The sequence below is a fragment of the Theropithecus gelada genome, chromosome 16 (assembly GCF_003255815.1).
Source record: "Theropithecus gelada isolate Dixy chromosome 16, Tgel_1.0, whole genome shotgun sequence".
Taxonomy (NCBI): Eukaryota; Metazoa; Chordata; class Mammalia; order Primates; family Cercopithecidae; genus Theropithecus; species Theropithecus gelada.
In genome coordinates, this window is record NC_037684.1 from 24,564,899 (window position 1) to 24,585,434 (window position 20,536).

General features: G+C 47.1%; 1 protein-coding gene across 3 annotated transcripts in view; it reads right to left on the reverse strand.

Moving 5' to 3' along the window:
• B4GALNT2 (beta-1,4-N-acetyl-galactosaminyltransferase 2) overlaps window positions 1-20,536 on the reverse strand; it is a 37,001-nt gene that overhangs the window by 705 nt on the left and 15,760 nt on the right. For all 3 annotated transcript variants that reach the window (XM_025362850.1, XM_025362848.1, XM_025362849.1), the window contains exons 4-10: window positions 16,284-16,390; window positions 13,265-13,302; window positions 10,295-10,475; window positions 8,886-8,972; window positions 5,074-5,261; window positions 3,014-3,154; window positions 382-601 (exon numbers count right to left, since the gene is read on the reverse strand). In XM_025362850.1, coding sequence (XP_025218635.1) covers window positions 382-601; window positions 3,014-3,154; window positions 5,074-5,261; window positions 8,886-8,972; window positions 10,295-10,475; window positions 13,265-13,302; window positions 16,284-16,390 — 962 coding nt within the window. The remainder of the gene's footprint in view (window positions 1-381; window positions 602-3,013; window positions 3,155-5,073; window positions 5,262-8,885; window positions 8,973-10,294; window positions 10,476-13,264; window positions 13,303-16,283; window positions 16,391-20,536) is intronic.

A 20,536-nucleotide genomic window follows, 5' to 3' on the forward strand; every position in this document is an offset into this window, starting at 1 on the left:
CAGATTGGCTTTCAAACTGGACAGAACTGTGGACTCCAGGGCTGATGGAGTAAGAGGGAAAGAGAGAGCAGTTAACAGGACAGGATTTCTGGAAAAATAGAATATGAAGCAGCATGGGAAAGGAGGAAGAAGACAGAGCTGTAGGGAAAGGAAGGGAAAGGAAAAGAAGGGCAGCCTACAGGATACACAGAAGTCAAAGAGACGTGAGGAGGGAGGTCAGAGAGATCAAGAGCTCCCTAGTCTGGGGAGAAAGGGGAAAAGGACGTACTGCTGCTGGGCAAGTGACCACCATCAGCCAGCTGGGGACAGCCCTTGGAAAGAACAAACTTTTGTAGCTAATTCCCAGCCCAGCTCCCTTCCTCACTCTTTCAGCCTTCCCACCTGAGTGAGCCACTCGTTGCAGGCGGGGATCAAAGCCAACTCTTTGGAGTCGCTCCGTATGGGCCAGGAAGAAGTTGACCACGCCACTGGTCACCACACAGTTGGGGAAGCCATCCAGGGGTTGGAAAAATCCCGTCCTCTTGTGAAGGCAGGCCCCGTTCTCACTCTGTTCCAGCAACAACTTAAACTGGAACACATTTCCCAGCACACTGCCGCCTACCTAACCAGCAGGCAGAGAAACCCATGTTAGAGAGTGCAGATCAATATTCATCCTGCCTCTTCCAGGAAGCCTTGCTGGACTGCACCTCGGTTATAACGAGAATTGTTATTTCTCTATCTATCCTTCAAATTATCCCTCAGGGACTGCCTTTTTGCTGTTGTGGCCACGGCTTTCACTATACTACTGTTGGGTCCCTGGGCTCTTTTATTTCCTGCGTACCCCAGAAAATCTCCTTGGCATGAGTAGCCCTTACCCAAGACCAAAGAAGGTTATCTTTCCAGAAGAAGGTAACTCACTCCCTTCCACTGGGTGAGGAGTACTGCAGTATGGGTAAGAGGCAGCCCGTGTGCACTGGTCCATTTGCGGAATTTCCACTTGTTAGATGTCTTGCAGGGAGCTGTTTGTCTCGAGTTGTCTTCCTACTATTTTCTGCTCCTGGCTTACCTCTCTGAACTGCCTATCCATGCACTCACAGAAGAGATGTGTATTTTCATGTTTGAGCCTGAGCACAACAGATGAGCAAGTACATCTATCTCTGAAAGAATCATAATCTTCTAAGGGGGACATGGTAAAGTCTGCTCATTGTCCCTCATCACCTGTTCTTTCCTTCTTCCTTTTAGTAAATGACCCTTCTGAGTTTTATGACATAGTCAACTAGTCAGCTAAAGACTACATTTCCAGGAGCTAAACAATGGGTACACATGGGCATACAGAGTGGAATAACAGACACCGGGGAATACAAAAGGTAGGAGGTTAAGAGTGGTCGAGGGTTAGGCGGGGCATGGTGGCTCACGCCAGTAATCCCAGCACTTTGGGAGGCTGAGGTGGATCTCCTGAGGTCAGGAGTTCAAGAGCAGCCTGGCCAATATGGTGAGACCCTGTCTCTACTAAAAATACAAAAATCAGCCGGGCACGGTGGCATGTGCCTATGGTCCCAGCTACTCGGGAGGCTGAGGTAGGAGAATCACTTGAACCCAGGAGATAGAGGCTGCAGTGAGCCGAGATCGTGCCACTGCACTCCAGCCTGGGTGACAGAGCAAGACTCTGTCTCAAAAAAAAAAAAAGAAGACTGGGTGAGGGTTGAAAAATTACCTGTTGGGTACAATGTTCGCTATGCGGGTAAAGGGTACACTAAAAACCCAGACTTCAGCACTACGAAAGACATGTGTATAAGCTATCTGCACCTGGGCCCCCCAATCTATAAAAATAAAAAACAAAAGCCCATTTGTTATTTAAGGAAAAAAAGACTGCATTTCCCGACCTCCCTTGCAGCAAGGTTTCACTGTGTGACCAAGTTCTGGCTGAAGGGATATGATTTAGAACTGATGCGAGAAATGTTTACATCATATCCTTAAAAGAAACCTGCTCTCCCTTCACTTCCTCTTCCCATCTTCCTCCTGACCATGCAGCCGGGAACCAAAGGATCGAGGAGCAACAAGAAAAGGAAGCTGATCCAGGATGATCCTGAAGCCAGCTCAGCTGCCAGTGTGGTTGTTACATGAGCTGGAACATCTTCTTTCTTAAGTTATTGTGCTCTGGTCTCTGTACAAGTTGCCAAGAGATGTCTTTGCTGATCTAGGTGTTTTGCAGAGTGTCCACTTGCAGTAGAGTTAACTGTGGTCACGACACCACTTACCTTCTCATCCATGCCCCTTTTTCTTTTCTACGGTGAATTTGCTTTTGATGTTTTTATTCTTTTCTTTTCTTTTTTTGAGACAGGTATCACTCTGTCGTCCAGGCTGGAGTGCAGTGACACAATCTCAGCTCACTGCATCCTCCACCTCCTGGGCTCAGGTGATCCTCCCACCTCAGCTTCTGAGTAGCTTGAACTACAGATGCACACCACCACCCCTGGCTAATTTTTTTTTATTTCTTTGTACGGATGAGGTTTTGCCATGTTGCCCAAGCTGGTCTTGAACTCCTGGGCTCAAGTGATCACCCTGCTTCAGCCTCCCAAAGGGCTGGGACTACAGGTGTGAGACACCACGCCTAGGCTGTTTTTATTATTTTCTTCTTATTCTTTTTAAAAATGTCATTAGTGCCATGTGTCCTTTTAAAGCTTTGTGCCATTTATACTGTTTTTAATGTTGTGTGACAGAACCAGAGGGCTGCTGTCTTTAATCTCATACTAGTCAATGAAGGAAGTTAGAAATTCTGCATAAACACACCAATAAAGGAAAACAATTGCAAATTAGGGAGGGGTTGTAATTTACTCAAAGAAAAGTCAGTGTGGAGGCATGAGCTGGTGCAGCACTCTCCACCTGGGTTGCACTGGCCTATTTGCCTCCTGTGCCAGCCCTTCTCCCTCCCCTCCCTCCCCCTCCTCTTCTCATATATTTCTTCCCGCTCTCATCTCCCTCCTTCTCTATCTCTACAGATTGCGGCTGGGTAAAACTGGCAACTGTCCCTTACCACGTCCAGTTCCGTTTTCTCCAGGACATCCACCAGCACCTCAATCTTGGTCTTCTCATTGAAGAGAAAATCATCGTCCACCCAGAGAACGTATTTGGTGGTGACCTGAGATATGGCCAGGTTCCTACCAGCAAACCAACCCTATAGATGAAATGAGGTTAAAGGAGTGGTTGCCCATATTACATATTAGAATCACCTGGGGGCGCTTTCTAAATTCCCAACGGCCAGGCTGCATGCACTGCAGACAAATTCCGTTAGAATTGGTGCAAGCGAATCCAATGTAAAGCCAAGGCTGAGAACCACAGGGTTGAAGGAAGTCCATGTCTCAGAGAAAGTCTGGAAGGGACAGTGACTATGTGGATCAAAGACTGAGACAAAGAAAGGCTAGAAAGTCACTCTTTGGCTCTATGGCCTATATGAATTGGCTGAAGTCCCTTTTCACATGACAGTTTCTATGGCTCTCCTTTTGTCTCCTGTAAAATGTCAAGTTTGAGGGACGTCTGGTATGTATAATATTCACTTCCTCCTTTGTCCTTGGAGGAAGGAAGGGGGAGAGAGAGGGAAGAAGAAAATGAGAGAGGGAGAGAGTAGCAAGGAGGGAGAGAGGTGGGGGAGAGAGAGAGGGAGGGTGTGAAGAAGAGAGGGAGAGAGAAAGAGAGAGTGGGGAGGAAGAGAGAGAGGTGAGGGGAGAGAGGGAGGGTGGGAAGAAGAAAGGGAAAGAGAAAGAGAGAGCAGGGAGGCAGAGAGAGAGGGAGGCAGGGGAAGAGAGGGAGGGTGGGAATAAGAGAGGGAGAGAGAAAGAGCGGGGAGGTAGAAAGAGAGGCGGATGGAGAGAGGGAGGGTGTGAAGAAGAGAGGGAGAGAGAAAGAGAGAGTGGGGAGGGAGAGAGAGAGGCAGGGGGAGAGAGGGAGGGTTGGAAGAAGAGAGGGAGAGAGAAAGAGGGAGTGGGGAGAAAGAGAGGAAGGGGAGAGCGGGAGGGTGGGAAGAAGAGAGGGAGAAGGAGAGAGAAAGAGAGAGTGGGGAGGGAGAGTCAAGGAGAAAGAGGGAGAGAGAGAAAGAGGAGAGAGAGGCCAAGACCCTAGCTTTGGTAGAATCATGGAAATGAGAGATTTCTCTACATGTCAGGAATCTTTGGGATGTCAGAGACCTCAAGTCACTTATAAGGACCCCAATCAATTTCCACATGAGAAATGAGGAAAGATGGGAGCAGGGTACAGTGGCTCATGCCTGTAATCCCAGCACTTTGGGAAGCCTAGGTGGAAGGATCACTTGAGCCCAGGAGTTCGAGACCAACCTGGCCAACACAGTGAGACCCCATCTCTACAAAAAATTTTAAAAATTAGCCTGGCATCATGGTGCATGCCTGTAGTCCCAGCTACTAGGGAGACAGAGGTGAGAAAATCACTTGAGACTTTAAGGTTGAGGCTGCCATGATCACCATGATTGCACCACTGCACTCCAGCTTAGGTGACACAGCAAGACTCCATCTCAAAAAAATGAAAAATAAAAAAATAGAAATGAGAGACTGGGCGTGGTGGCTCACATCTGTAATCCCAGCACTTTGGGAAACCAAGACAGGCAGATCACCTAAGGTCAGGAGTTTGAGACCAGCCTGCCCAACATGGTGAAACCCCGTCTCTACTAAAGATACAAAAAAAAGCCGGGTGTGGTGGTGCACGCTCGTAGTCCCACCTACTCGGGAGGCTGAGGTAGGAGAATCACTTGAATTCAGGAGGCAGAGGTTGCAGTGAGCTGAGATCATGCTACTGCCCTCCAGCCTGAGCGACAGAGCAAGACTCCATCTCAAAAAAAAAAAAAAAGGAAAGAAAAAAAATATGAGGAAAGGTGGAATAACCACCTCCTGAATGCAGAAAAGTGAAGCTGACCAATTTCTCTCTGATCAGCAAGGGGACTCAGAGGACAGCCCTCACCCACTCCTATTCCTGGACCCTGCTTTCTTGGGAAGACCCTTGAGGAAACGGCCCCATCCAGGGTGGAACCTGACCCTGGGGCCCTCTTGTCCTGGAATGCAGGTGCCCCCCAATCTGAGAGGGACATACCTTCCCAAAGGGCATAGTGTAATACTCCACGTGGTTGTCTTTAATTTCCAGGGGCTTCTTGCTGTCGTCAGCCACTATCACGGTCAAGTCCGGGTAATACTCTCGAATACTCCGGAGCATGATCATGAGCTTGTAGGGGCGGAGGAAAGTCTTGGTGGCAATGGTAACCAGGTTTCTGAGCTTCCTCTCTGGGCAGAAAACAGTGGGTGTCAGAGATCTGTCCTGTAGGAAGCTTCACTGTCTTTTCCTGCTTTGATCCAATGGCTTATTTCTGCCATAACCTGTCAGTGTCTGTGGGTCTCATGCCTCTTGTACCCAGGAGGTGCTTAATAAGAGTTTGTTAGTTGCATTAGAAAATAAAGACATTTACAACATACCCAATTTGTTGCATTTCCTGGTTCTGTTGGCTCCACTATGTCATTTCCCAACTGTCTGTCTGAATGCTTCATTTTACACCTCCTGCCTGTTAGCACTTCGCTTGTGTTCTGCTATTTATTTATTTATTTATTTATTATTTTTTATTTATTTTATTTTTTAATTTTTTTTTGAGACGGAGTTTTGCTTCTGTCGCCCAGGCTGGAATGCAATGGTGCAATCTCGGTTCACTGCAAATTCCGCCTCCCAGGTTCAAGTGATTCTTCTGCCTCAGCCTCCCAAGTAGCTGGGATTATAGGCATGTGCCAGCACACCTGGCTAATTTTGTATTTTTAGTAGAGATGGGGTTTCACTATGTTGGCCAGGATGGTCTCAACTCCTAGTCTCCTGGTCTCAAACTTCTGACCTCAGGTGATCTGTCTGCCTCGGCCTCCTAAAGTGCTGGGATTACAGGCATGAACCACTGTTCCTGGTGTTTGTCTTAATATTAGGAGTTGAAATGCACAGAGCTTTGCCCATCTAAGGGTTCAATATGGAGGGTCATGGAGCCCAGGAAGAGGAGAAAACATCTACAAATCTTGAGACTTGCTTCTACCATCATCTGCAACTGCTAGAGAAAAGCTTACCTGATCTCTATCCTCAGGAAGACATGGTTAGAAATAGGTTTACTGGAGATTGCAAGGCCTGGACCGAATTGTCTATCTTAAGGCATATGACGTATAAGAGACTGGAGAGCGGACAGGTTTCCTACGGAAAAGACCCCATGACGTCACAACTGGAGCTGCAGGTGTGTTTGGGATTCAGCCACTAAACGGAGAACTGGCATCTGACTGTGCAGTTCCCCGTGTCTGCATGGCATGGGGCCAGCTGGAGTTAATGCATGCTGGAAGCCACAACCCTACCTGTTAGTGGGTGAGTACACAGAGCCACTTTCCCAGAATGACAAAAATCAGAAGTCGTTTGGACAGCAGTTGTTCCAGAACCCTCCCCCTGTGCCACTCTCTTGCCCCTTTTTTTTAGACAGGTTCTGGCTCTGTCACCCAGACTGGAGTGCAGTGGCGTGATCTCAGCTCACTGCAAACTCCGCCTCCCAGGTTCAAGTGATTCTCCTGCTTCAGCCCACCAAGTAGCAGGGAATACAGACATGTACCACCATGCCCGGTTTTGGATTTTTTGGATTTTTAGTAGAGATGGGTTTTCACCATGTTGGCCAGGCTGATCCTGAACTCCTGACCTTAAGTGATCTGCTCACCTTGGCCTCCCAAAATGCTGGGATTACTGGTGTGAACCACCGCGCCCAGCCCGTTCTGTTTTTTGTCATTGCAAACAGTGCTGCAATAAATAACCTCAAACAAATGTCGTTTCACACAGATATTAATATCTGTAGGATAATTTATAGAAATGGAATTGCCGGCCTAAAGGATATTTAAACATTTAAACACATTTAAAATGTTGATAGGTATTGCCAAATTGCCTCCAGAGAGGTGCCAATTTGCATTCCTAACCGCAATTGATATGCTGTTTTTCCAGCCCTGTCCAAAACCTTTTTGATGTGAAAGTAGTTTTCATATGCACTTTTCTCAGTGTGAGAGTGGCATATATTTTAATGGCTAAAAGTGTTGCTGAATTTAATTTTTTCTGAACTGTGCATTTTTCCATTATTGGGTGTTCTTTTCTTATTGATTCATAGAATTTTTTTTTTTTTTTTTTTTTTTTTGAGACAGAGTCTCACTCTGTCCCCCAGGCTGGAGTGCAGTGGCATGATCTCAGCTCACTGCAAGCTCCGCCTCCCGGGTTCACACTATTCTCCTGCTTCAGTCTCCCGAGTAGCTGGGACTACAGGCACCTGCCAACACGCCAGGCTAATTTTTTGTATTTTTAGTAGACACGGGGTTTCATCATGTTAGCCAGGTGGTCTCGATCTCCTGACCTCGTGGTCTGCCAGTCTCGGCCTCCAAAAGTGTTGGGATTACAGGCGTGAGCCACCGCGCCCGGCCCATAGATGCCCTTAAGTAAAATTAGACCTTTGTCTTTAACCTGAATTAAAGATTTTTTCCCAATTTGTCCTTTGTTATTTGACTTTACTTATTAAAATTTGCTAATTTTAATATATAAAATTTTATATATTTTATATTTTTAATTTTTTCTTTATGGTCTCTGAGTTTTGTGTCATGCCTTATACCCCAAGATTGCTTTTTAAACTATAATTTTTTTTCTTTTTTTTTTGAGACGGAGTCTTGCCCTGTCATCCAGGCTGGAATGCAATGGCAGGATCTCGGCTCCCTGCAACCTCTGCCTCCAGGGTTCAAATGATTCTCCTGCCTCAGCCCCCCCAGTAGCTGGGATTACAGGCGCACGCCACCACATCTGGCTAACTTTTAAACTACAAGTTTTTTTTCTAGTACTTTAAAACGTATTTAGATATCTGATCAATTGGATCAGATTATCTTGGTATGAACTGTGGCATAGATTCAAGTTTTACTTCTAATTTTAAAGTTATTTTTCAATTGTTAATTTTTTTTTGAGACAGGGTCTTGCTGTGTTGCACAGGCTAGAGTATAGTGGTGATCGTGGCTCACTGCAGCTTCAACTTCCCAGGCTCAAGCCACCCTCCCATCTCTGCCTCCTGAGTAGCTGAGATTAGAGGTGTGAGCTGGATTACAGGTGCCGTCACACTTGGATTCAGCTTTTTATCTTTCTTATAGCTACACCATTATCTCACATAATTTTTTGAAAAGCCCATTTTTCATTTGTTCATTTGCCCTCCTTTAATTTGACAAGCTGTCTCTCTCTCTCTCTCTTTTTCGAGACAGAGTCTTGCTCTATTGCCTAGGCTGAAGTGAAGTGGCGTAATCTCAGCTCACTGAAACCTCCACCTCCTGGGTTCAAGAGATTCTCCTGCCTCAGCCTCCCAAGTAGCTGGGATTACAGGCGCCCGCTGCCATGCGCAGCTAATTTGTGTATTTTTAGTAGAGGTGGGGTTTCACCATATGCTAGGCTGGTCTTGAACTCCTGACCTCAGGTGATCCGCCCACCTAGGCCTTCCAAAGTGTTGAGATTACAGACGTGAGCCACCACGCCCGGCCAGACAAGTTGTCTTTATCACACAGTGAAATTCCAACATGTACTGGGTTTATATCTAGATTTCCAATTTGATTCAGTACCACTCTGTTTATTATTATTACTTACTAAAATGTTATAATTCATTGGCTTTTCTTTCCCAAAACTAGCACACAACCACAAAATAAGTTAAATATCATTGAGCAATTTTAGGGGACTGTGTCCTAGAAGTTTTTTCCTCCCAACAAAGCTTGTCAGGGAGCATATCAGAGCTGTCATTTTGATCAATTATCCTCCGTCTCAGAGGTGATCCCCTCTGAAGTTCACCAATAGCTTCACAGGGTGCCACCATGGAGCCCCAAGGACAAGGGCCTTACCTGGTCCAGGGTCGTATAGCTTGGGTATGACAGGATGGCGGATGGTCACTGGAAACTTGGCCACTGAGGACCGGGACTCCAGACTCACTGGAGGGAGAAATAAGGTCATGGCACAGGCAGTATCATGTCTGGCTCAAACTCCATGCCACCCCGGGAAGCCACCATGACAGGCGAGTGCAGGTTTGGTGGGGTGAGTCCTGGCTGGGATGAGATTAAGGACCCCATAGAGTATCTGGCATTCAGGCTTCCGCCTTGCTGTGTCCCTGGGGCAACGTGCTCAATGACTCCTAAGTTCACATTCCTTCCCCTGTGAGGATGTGGTAGGGTGGAGTGGGCTTGAAACCAGAGGGTCTGGGCTAAGTTTGACTTTACGATTTCCTATCTGACTTTTTTCTCTGTCTGCAAAACCAGGATAACAATACCCACCCTATTTTGCCTCACAGGGTAATCTTGTGAAGAGGAATGTTTGAAAATCTGAAGGTGGGGAGAATTAACTCTTTAGCTAGTGGCCATGAATATCATCTGTAACCCTGTTACATTTTTTTCCGTTGGTGTCCTGGGAATGCATCCTGTGTATCTGGTCAAAAGAGAAAAGGGTGCTTTTAACTCATCCAGAAAGAAACTCAGGCTGCCCTGAGAGTGGCAGGGATTGTTCTCCCTAGAACTTCTTGGTGGGAGGGAAGGAGGGGAGAGACAAAGCCACTGCCCTTGGAACGGGGACTTCTCCCAGTTCTTTCCTATTAGTGCCCAAGACAAGATGCTGAGGCACAGGCTGGCTCCCTCCTCTACTGTAGTGGAAATCTTCAGCTCTGAGAGCAGCAGAGGACTGGGGGCAGAACTGGATGGTTCTCACCATGTGCAACGCGCACAGCATGATTTGTTCTCTCCTCGAGTGGCTCTATGGGGTCAATGGCAATGTGGGGATAGTACTGGGTACTGTAATTATGAAGTTATGTGTCTGGGGTTAGAAAGAAGAAAGAGGGCAGGAATCTTAAAAGCAGGCAGGCAGGCTGGGTGCAGTAGTTCACACCTGTAATGCCAGCACTTTGGGAGGCCGAGGCAGGTAGATCATGAGGTCAGGAGTTCAAGACCAGCCTGGCCAAGATGGTGAAACCCTGTCTCTATTCAAAATACAAAAATTAGCCGGGCATGGTGGCAGGTGCCTGTAATCCCAGCTACTTGGGAGGTTGAGGCAGGAGAATCGCTTGAACCTGGGAGGTGGAGATTGCAGTGAGCAGAAATCACAACACTGCACTCCAGCCTGGGTGGCAGAGTGAGACTCTGTCTCAAACAAACAAACAAAAACCACAGAAAAACAGGCAGGCTTCCTGAAGGAGGACGACTTTGAGAGGGCCCAGAGGGATCTTCTGGATCCCTAAGCATTTTGCACCCCAAGGACAGGCTCTCACCTATGTCCACCTTCTGGTACTGGTACCCCGTGCTGGTGTATGTCACGTGCTGAAGGATGAAGTTCAACAGCTTCCGGTCACTGGTAGAAATGGTAAGCTGCTTCTGGCCTCTGCCCTGCACCACACTGTCTGGGACGTCAGCAAGGGTGTTCAGTGTCCCCAGAGAAGCTGTCAGGGTGACCTAGGGTGGGTGAGGTAGAATGATGCTCAATGCAGAGATTGGAAAATATCTCTCTGGAAAGGTCCACACATACCCAGGCCGGGAGCCAGGGCAGAGCACATAAGGGTGAGGGGAGAAGCACCAGGGTGCCCTTGACAGTGTAGGGCTGGCTCTGCAGGGAGTCACTGTGCTAGCGCCCCCGCCCCCAAACCCCCAAGTCCTAGGGCCCCAAGGATGAAAGGACCCATTTCTGGAAACATTCCCATCTCTCAGCTTGCAGGGTTCCATTCTTCGTGACAAAAAAGACCCACGGCCTTTTTTGACCTCTCTTTGACAACTCCTCCTCTTCCTCCTCTCTCTCTATCTCCAAATGGAGTTTTTCAGAACATGATCTGGATTCTTTGTTGTTGTTGTTGTTGTTGTTGTTGTTTTGAGATGGAATCTTGCTCTGTCACCCAGGCTGGAGTGCAGTGGCACAATCTCAGCTCACTGCAACCTCTGCCTCCCAGGTTCAAGCAATTCTCCTGCCCCAGCCTCCCGAGTAGCTGGGGTTACAGGCATGAGCCACCACAGCTGGCTAATTTGTTTTTATATTTTTAGTAGAGACGGGCTTTTGCCATGTTTGCCAGGCTGGTCTCAAACTCCAATCCTAGACTTTTTTCCCTTCTCGCTCCACACCTTCCTGCTAGATTACATCTGTTCCCATGGCTTTAAAACCCGTTCTTTTGCAGATGGGGTCACATTGTAGTAGGTCTCAGCTCACCTTTCTGAGATCCAACTGCTGGAACATTTCACAAGCAACTCAAACCTGTTGTCTTCAAAATGGAACTACTGATTTTCCTCTGTAAACCCATTTCCTCCCACCCTCACCTCCGTTCCCTCTGCCTTGCGGATGGCGCCTCCATCCACTCAGCTATTCCAGGCCCCAAGGGAAGTCCTCCTTGCTCTGCCCTTTTCTCCACACAGACAGCCCATCCCGCGGCAAGTCCTCTCAGCTCTGCCTCCAAAATGCAACTAGAACTGGCTTACTCCTCTCCACCTCATTGCTACCCCCACAGCCACTCTCTTCTCTCGTCTTCTGTGAGTCATCACAGTTATCTATTAAAGGAAATTGGACAGTGTCACTCCCAACACTGTTGACACTAGTCAGTCGACAGACACTTTCTAAAAACCGTGTTACAGGCCGGGTGCGGTGGCTCACGCCTGTAATCCAAGCACTTTGGGAGGCTGAGGCGGATGGATCACCTGAGGTCAGGAGTTCAAGACCCGCCTGGCCAACATGGTGAAACCCTGTCTCTACTAAAAATAAAAAAATAAGCCAGGCGTGCTGGCAGGCGCCTGTAATCCCAGCTACTCGGGAGGCTGAGGCAGGAGAATCGCTTAAACCTGGGAGGCAGAGGTTGCAGTGAGCCAAGATTGTGCCATTGCACTCCAGCCTGGGGGACAAGAGTAAGTCTTCATCTCAAAAATAAATAAATAAATAAATAAATAAATACATAAATAAATAAATACCGAGTTACAGGCACTGGGAAAACAGCAGTAAATGCCTTCATGAAGCTTATATTCCAGTGTGGAAGAGAGATGGTAAGCACGGAACTACGCGCAGCAGGGAATTCAGGTCCAGAGCAGGACTACGAAGAAGACAATATAGCCAGGCATGATGGCTCATGCCTGTAATCCCAGTGCTTTGGGAGACCGAGGTGGGAGGATCATTTGAGCGCAGGAGTTCAAAACCAGCCTGGGCAACATGGCGAGACCACATCTCTACTAAAAATAAAAAATAAGTAACCAGGGGCCAGGCACGGTGGCTCATGCCTGTAATCTCAGCACTTTGGGAGGTCAAGATGGATCACTTGAGGTCAGGAGTTCGAGATCAGCCTGGCCAACGTGGTGAAACACTGTCTCTACTAAAAATACAAAAAATTAGCTGGGTGTGGTGGTGCACACCTGTAGTCCTAGCTACTTGGGAGGCTGAGGCAGGAGAATCAATTGAACTCAGGAGGTGGAGGTTGCAGTGAGCAGAGATCACACCACTGCACTCTAGGCTGGGTGACAGAGGGAGACTCTGTCTTTAAAAAAAAAAAAAAATTAACCAGCTTTGTTGGTGCGTGCCTGTAGTTCCAGCTACTCACAGGCTGATGTGGGAGGATTGCCTGAGCCTAGGAGGTCAAGTCTGCAGTGAGTCATGATTGCACCACTGCACTCCAGCCTGGGTGACCGAGTGAGACCCTGTCTCAAAAAAAGAAGACAACATAGAGAAACAAGAACCCAACGGTGACGGGTGGCAGAGGCCTTGCCTATCTGCTCCCTCATCACCCATTCCAACCTCTGACTAACATGTAAAGGTGGGAAAACTAAAACCACACTTCCCAGACTCCTCTTGGTTAGGGTTCTGGACGCGATTTGCATCCACTGACCAGATATAGCACCATAAGACCTTAATGTGGAGCTGCGTAAAGTGTGGAAAGAAAGGCAGGGCACAAGCACCGTCTGTCCTGCCAGCCTGAACCCTGACAGAGGCCACGCCGTGCCGGAGCCCATGGCTGTGGTGGCCGCTTCCTCTCACACCAGAAGCAGGAGCAGCCAATGGATCCCATTCTTCAGTGTGGTCTGAGAAATCCTCTCTGGAACTCCAGCCACTCCCAAGGCTAGAAGTCACGTTTTCTACACACCCTTCCTTCCCCTCCCTCCTTGGGCTCATGTCTGACCTTAAATCTGGACAGGGGGTCCATCAAAGGCTGAGAGCAGCCGCAGTTGAGGGAATGAGGACAGGACACCAAGTGCAAAGAGGGGCTGGGAGGAGGACTCACCTCATAGATGGGAGCATCGGGTCCTTCAAACTGGAGACCTGGAGGACACAGGGAAAAGGAAAGAAAACGGCTCGTGAGAGACACCGCAGCTCCCCGCTGCTCTTGCCAACCTCGTGGACTACTGCACATCCTTGAGGGCTCCTTCAAGTGTCACTTCCCACCCAGAGTGTTTGCTGACATGTGCTCCTCTCCCCAGGCCTCTGTTAGGTGTTGTTTCATGGTCTTTCTCAAACCCCAACGGTTCTAAAACCTCTGATGCCCATCCTCAGCTTTGGAGGCTGTGAATTAATTCCGTTCCTTCTGGGAATCTGTGTTACTGAAAGGGAGGAATCGGTGGATGAATAATGAATCATCTTGTATAAGGCACCTGGAGTAGCCAAACCCATAGAGACAGAAAGCAGAATGGTGGTTGCCAGGGGCGGGGGAGAGGGACAGTGGGGAATTCAGTTAGAGAAGAGAGTTTCAGTTGGGGATGATGGAAAAGTTCTGGTGGTGACTGATGGTTGCACAACAACATGAATATACTTCGTGTCACTGAAGTATACACTTTAAAATGGTTAAAATTGTTAATTTGATGTTTATATATCATGTATTGTAAATAATGTTAATATAATATATATGTTTATATATAGTACTAATGTAATATATATTTCTATATAAAATATATATACTTCTATATAACATATACATTTTTATATATGCTATATGTTTCCATATAAAATTATATACTTCTATATAACATATATACATATATATGTGTGTGTGTGTATATATATATATATATTTTTTTTTTTTTTTGAGGCGGAGTCTGGCTCTCTTGCCTAGGCTGGAGTGCAGTGGCCGGATCTCAGCTCACTGCAAGCTCCGCCTCCTGGGTTCACGCCATTCTCCTGCCTCAGCTTCCCGAGTACCTGGGACTACAGGCGCCCGCCACCTCGCCCAGCTAGTTTTTTGTATTTTTTAGTAGAGACGGGGTTTCACTGTGTTAGCCAGGATGGTCTCGATCTCCTGACCTTGTGATCCGCCCGTCTCGGCCTCCCAAAGTGCTGGGATTACAGGCTTGAGCCACCGCGCCCGGCCATATATATATATTTTTTAAGACAGAGTCTTACTCTGTCACCCAGGCTGGAGTGCAGTGGTGCGATCTCAACTCACTGTAACCTCTGCCTCCCGAGTTCAAGTGATTCTCCTGTCTCAGCCTCCCGAGTAGCTGGGACTACAGGTGTAAGCCACCACACTCGACTAATTTTTGTATTTTTAGTAGAGATGGGGTTTCACCGCGTTGGCCAGGCTGGTCTCAAACTCCTGACCTCAAGTGATCCACCAGCCTTAGCCTCCCAAAGTGCTGGGATTACAGGCATGAGCCACTGTGCCCAGTGCATTATATATATGTTACCACAATAAGAAACGAATCATCCAAAATGAAAAACAATTTTTAAGATGGCTATTCAAGAACACTAGTGCTTGACTCCAAATGCATTTACTTTAGAATCTATCTCTGTTCTCATAGTAGGACTAATTCAAATTTGAATTCAAATACATCCTCTCTATGTGGCCTTGATAACTTACTAAACTCTCACCTCTGCTTCCCTGTCCCCTTTGTCCCCTGTCTGGGACCCTGCCCTTCCTTCTGTGTGGGGCGTGCCATCTGTTGATGTCCCGCATACCCCTGTGTCTCGGGCACTCATTCTCATCTCACCTGTTTGAGGTGTGGTTTGTGAATTTCAGATATCTGTCATGCTCCTCAGTGCTGGACCTAGAGAGAGCTAGGCTGGGTCCATGAAGCATGTCAGATCCCCAGGTGTCACCACACCCAGACCTTACTTGGAGGTCTTTTCTGGAGCTTGCGGGTTTCTGGGGACTATTTGCCTCAAGATGCCAAAAGCCCACAAGCAGAAGAAGACTTCACTGGACAGCCCCACAGAATCCAACATCTCTGCACTGGGAGGGGACGTCTGTGCCTGCAGGCTCATCCTTCTGGTCCCTCTGATAATATTCCACTTTACTCTGATGAGGGATGTGATGCTGAACTAGAGGGGTGTGTAAAAATCCACCATGGAGGGCAGTTTTAACCAATAGAAATATTCTTTTCACAATGCACTCCCGGCCAGGCTCGGTGGTTCATGCCTGTAATCCCAGCACTTTGGGAGGCCGAGGTGAGCAGATCACCTGAGGTCAGGAATTCGAGAACAGCCTGGCCAACATGGTGAAAACCCATCTCTACTAAAAATACAAAAAATTAGCCAGGCGTGGTGGCAGACGCCTGTGATCTCAGCTACTTGGGAGGCTGAGGCAGGAGGATCATTTGAACCCGGGTGGTGGAAGTTGCAGTGACCCGAGATCATGCTACTGCACTGTAGCCTGAAAGATGGAAAAAAACCCCAAAAAAAAAAAAAAAAAAAAAAAAAAAAAAATCACATCAAGCTTCTTGCCTTGTGCTGAGTACACAGCAGGTACCAATGAATGCCTGCTCCATACTTTTATTTTTATTTATTTATTTATTTATTTTTGAGACAGTGTCTCACTTTGTCACCCAGGCTGAAGTGCAGAGGCACAATCTCTGCTCACTGCAGCCTTGACCTCCCAAGTTCAAGCAAGCCTTCTGCTTCAACCCCACAAGTAGCTGGGACTACAGGTGCCCACCGCCACACTCAGCTAATTTTTCTATTTTTTATAGAGACGGGGTTTTGCCATATTGCTCAGGCTGGTCTCAAACTCCTGAGCTCAAGCAGCCCACCCACCTCAGCCTCCCAGAGTGCCAGGATTATAGGCAGGCACGAGCCACAGCACCCAACCCCTTTTATGTTGTTGTTGTTTTAAGAGACAGCGGGATCTTGCTCTGTCACCCAGGCTGGAGTGTACTGGCAAGATGATAGCTCACTGCAGGCTTGAACTCCTGCCTTGGCCTCCCAAAGTGCTGGGATTACAGGCATGAGCCACTGCACCCCACCTCTCCCTCCTTTTGCCGAAGAAGAGTGAGAATGTTGTCTGGGGCCTCTCGGGATGTGGATGTACTTACCCGGGATGGGAACTGTGTGCAGGGGCATCACCTCCACTCCGTGGACCGGGTACCCAAAGGGGAGGTTGGGCTGGGCCAGCAGGGGCAGTGGGCGGGGCAGCCCTTCTCTGCAGGAAGGAGAACAGAAATGTCAGCAGCTGCCCTGATGCTGGTCCCTGGTTTGTTCTCAAAGTGGTGCCTGTGCATGGAGCCTTGCCCTGACAATGTGGAGAAATCAAAATTGGGTTATCCCTGTCTCCCTCCATTCTCACCCCACTGTCCTTATTTCCTCCCCTCTTCTGGCCTCCACAAAGGTACTGAGGTAGTTTATAACAAAGCTTTTTTTTTTTTTTTTTTGAGATGGAGTCTCGCTCTGTCACCGAGGCTGAAGTGCAATGGCACTATCTCGGCTCATGCAACCTCCGCCTCCCATGTTCAAGCGATTCTCCTGCCTCAGCCTCCTGAGTAGCTGGGATTATAGGAATGCACCACCACGCCTGGCTAATTTTTTTTGTATTTTTAGTAGAGACAGGGTTTTGTTGGCCAGGCTGGTCTTGAACTCCTGACCTCAAGTGATCCACCTGCCTTGGCCTCCCAAAGTGCTGGGATTACAGGCGTGAGCCACTGCGCCCGGCCTCATTTTTGTTTTTGAGACAGGGTTTCACTTTGTCGCCTGGGCTGGAGTACAGTGGCACAATCACGGCTCGCAGCAGTCTTGACCTCCCTGGCTCAGACAGTCCTCCCATCTCAGCCTTTTCATAGCCAGGACTACAGGTACATGCCACCAAGCCCAGCTAATTTTTAAAAATTTTTTGTAGAGATAGGGTCTCACTATGTTGCCCAGGCTGGTCTCCAACCCCTGGGCTCAAGCGATCCTCCTGCCTCAGCCTTCAGAGAAGCCAGGACTATAGGAGAAAGCCACCATGCCTGGCTAACAAAGCACATTTTTTTAAAAAAAACCATGACCAGCATAAAAGAAGAAATAGAATTATCAGATGGTAGAGACCCACCCAGCTGCAGCAGCTAAACACCAAAGTCACATCTGAACTTCGTGGGAACCAGGATAAAAAGCGATTGACAACCATTATATGGTCCTTACTGTCCAAAGGAAGAAGTAGACCAATTCCTGAAAGGAAGTGGAACTTCTCCTACCACTGAAATAAAAAATAAACTAAATCACAAGAAAGTGTATATGGGAGTAATTGTTGTCACAATATTTTTAGAGCAAACAGAGTAACTATTTTTACGGATTACAGATGTGAGCCACCACGCCTGGTGGATAACGATCTTTAGTCAAAAGCAAGCGCATAGCACAATCCAGCAAGATTAGTCTTTTGAGGGACTAAGGTATAATGGTTGAAATGTTAGCCTTTGGGACCCAGTTTAACCAGGAGATCATTTAATTACCTTGAAAAAAAAGATTAGACCATCATAGTGAATACTTACGGGAATATGAAAAAGACAAAATTTTTAAACGGTAAAAAATTTTTAAACGGTAAAGGTGTACGTAAGGTGTGACACCTACTCTTCATGAAAGTGTGAGTTCACACAAGCCCTCTTCAGGGAAATTTGGCAATATCTATCAAAAATAAACAGGCAATTAACAGAAGAGGAAATACAAATGGCAATGAACATATGAAACATGCTCAGCTTCAATCAGAGAAACGTGAATTTAAAAAAAGAACATGGAATATCTTTTTCATTAAAGTTTGAAAATTTGATGATAGCAAGTGTTAGGTGTACGTAAGGTGTGACACACACTCTTCATGAAAGTGTGAGTTCACACAAGCCCTCTTGAGGGAAATTTGGCAATATCTATCAAAAATAAAAAAGGTATACCCTGGGATCTAGCAAGTAAGATGCTAGGTGAAAGGAGAAATGCTTGCATGTGTGAACAATAGAACAAGCATAAAAATGTTCATTTCAGCACTGTTTGAAATGAACATCCTTATACATGTATTTTTCTTTTCTCTGAGACGAAGTCTCACTCACTCTGTCACCCAGGCTGGAGTGCAGTGGTACGATCTCAGCACACTGCAAACTCCACCTCCGGGGTTCAAGCAGCTTTCCTGCCTCATTCTCCTGAGTAGCTCGGATTACAGGCACACGCCACCATGCCCGGCTAATTTTTGTATTTTTTGTAGAGATGGGGTTTCACCATGTTGGCCAGTCTGGTCTCGAACTCCTGGCCTCAAGTGATCCGCCCACCTCGGCCTCCCAAAGTGTTGGGATTACAGGCGTGAGCCACAGCGCCTGGCCCTTATACATGTCTTAATGAAAAAGGAAATAATGTAAATATAATGTAATTTTATTGTAAATAATGTAAATGTAAAAATGAAGGTTTTTCAACAATCTACCTTTCAATAGGGAAATGGCTTAGTAAAATGCAGCATATTCATATTCATAGCTATATTGCAATTAAGAGGGATGAACTAGATATATACATAGCTCTTAAAAACATTTCATACTCCTTTCCAGTTCTGGCCCCGGACCCTGCAGCCGCCGTGATGTTGATGCCTAAGAAGAACAGGAATGCCATTTATGAACTCCTTTTTGTTTTTTTGTTTTTTTGTTTTTTTGTTTTTTGAGACAGGGTCTCACCAGGCTGGAATGCAGTAGCGCTATTTCAGCTCATTGCAACCTCCACCGCCTGGGTTCAAGCAATTCTCCTGCCTCAGCCTCCTGAGTAGCTGGGACTACAGGCAAGTGCCACCACGCCCAGCTAATTTTTGTATTTTTAGTAGACTCAAGGTTTCACCATGTTAGCCAGGATGGTCTTGATCTCTTGACCTTGTGATCCGCCGGCCTCGGCCTCCCAAAGTGCTGGGATTACAGGCGTAAGCCACCGCGCCCGGCTCTACGAACTCCTTTTAAAGGAGGGAGTCACGGTGGCCAAGCTTCATGTCATGAAGGTCACGCAGTCTCTCAAGTCCTGAGGCTTTGTGCAGGAACAGTTTTCCTGGAGACATTTCTACGGGTACTTTACCAACGAGGGTATCTGGTATCTCCATGATGACCTCCATCTGCCCTCCAAGATTGTGCCTGCCACCCTACCCCACAGCTGGCCAGAGACTGGCAGGTCTCCGCCTAAAGGTCTGGAGGGTGAGCCACCTGCGAGACCCACAAGTGGGGAAGCCAACAGCCTGCTGTCAACAAGAGAGCCAAGGTTGAGGCTGCGTCAACAACCAAATTCCAGTAAGAGGCAGATTTGGTTGTGGACGTGGTCAGCCACCTCAGTAAAATTGGAGAGGATTTTTGTTCTGTTTTTAGCTTTTTTTGAGACAGGGTCTCACTCTGTCACCCAGGCTGGAGTGCAGTGGCACGATCTTGGCTCACTGCTACCTCCACCTCCCAGGTTCAAGCGATTCTCCTGCCTCAGCCTCCTGAGTAGCTGGGATTACAGGCGCCCACCATCACACTCGGCTAATTTTTGTATTTTTAGTAGAGACAGGGTTTCACCATGTTGGCCAGGCTGGGTTTCTGACCTCAAGTGATCCGCCTGCCTCAGCCTCCCAAAGTGCTAGAATTACAGGCATGAGCCACCGCACCCAGCCAGAGGATTATTTTGCATTGAATAAACTTATAATCTGAAATATATATATATATATATATATATGTATATAATTGAATGAAAAAAACAAATTTCAGAGTGATTTGTTTTTATGGTACCAAGTACACTAAAACACACAAAAAACCAACAGTATATGTTTATATGGATATATACACATACACACACACATATATATATAACATACATGTATATAACAGTATTTTAAAATAGTGTGGAATAATACATACCAAATTCATAATGGCAGACTCTTTAGCTGGGTTTACAAGGGAACCTATCATTTAAGAAAGGGATGAGGATGGCAGTGGTAGTGGTCAGGGGAGTGGGTTAAAATGGACTTTTTCTGGCCAGACACTGTGGCTCAGGCCTGTATTCCCAGCACTTTGGGAGGCTGAGGTGGGTGGATTGCTTGAGCTCAGGAGTTTAAGACAAGCCTGGGCAACATGGCAAAACCCCATATCTACAAAAAATACAAAAATTAGTCAGGCATGGTAGCATGCACCTGTAGTCCCAGCTATTTGGGAGGCTGAGGTGGGAGGACTGCTTGAGCCCAGAAGGTGGAGGTTGCAGTGAGCAGAGATTGCACCACTGCACTCCAGCCTGGGCAGGAGAGGCAGACTTTATCAAGAAAGAAAGAAAGGAAAGAAAGGAAAGAAAGGAAAGAGGAAAGAAAGGAAAGAAAGGAAGAAAGGAAGAAAGAAAGAAA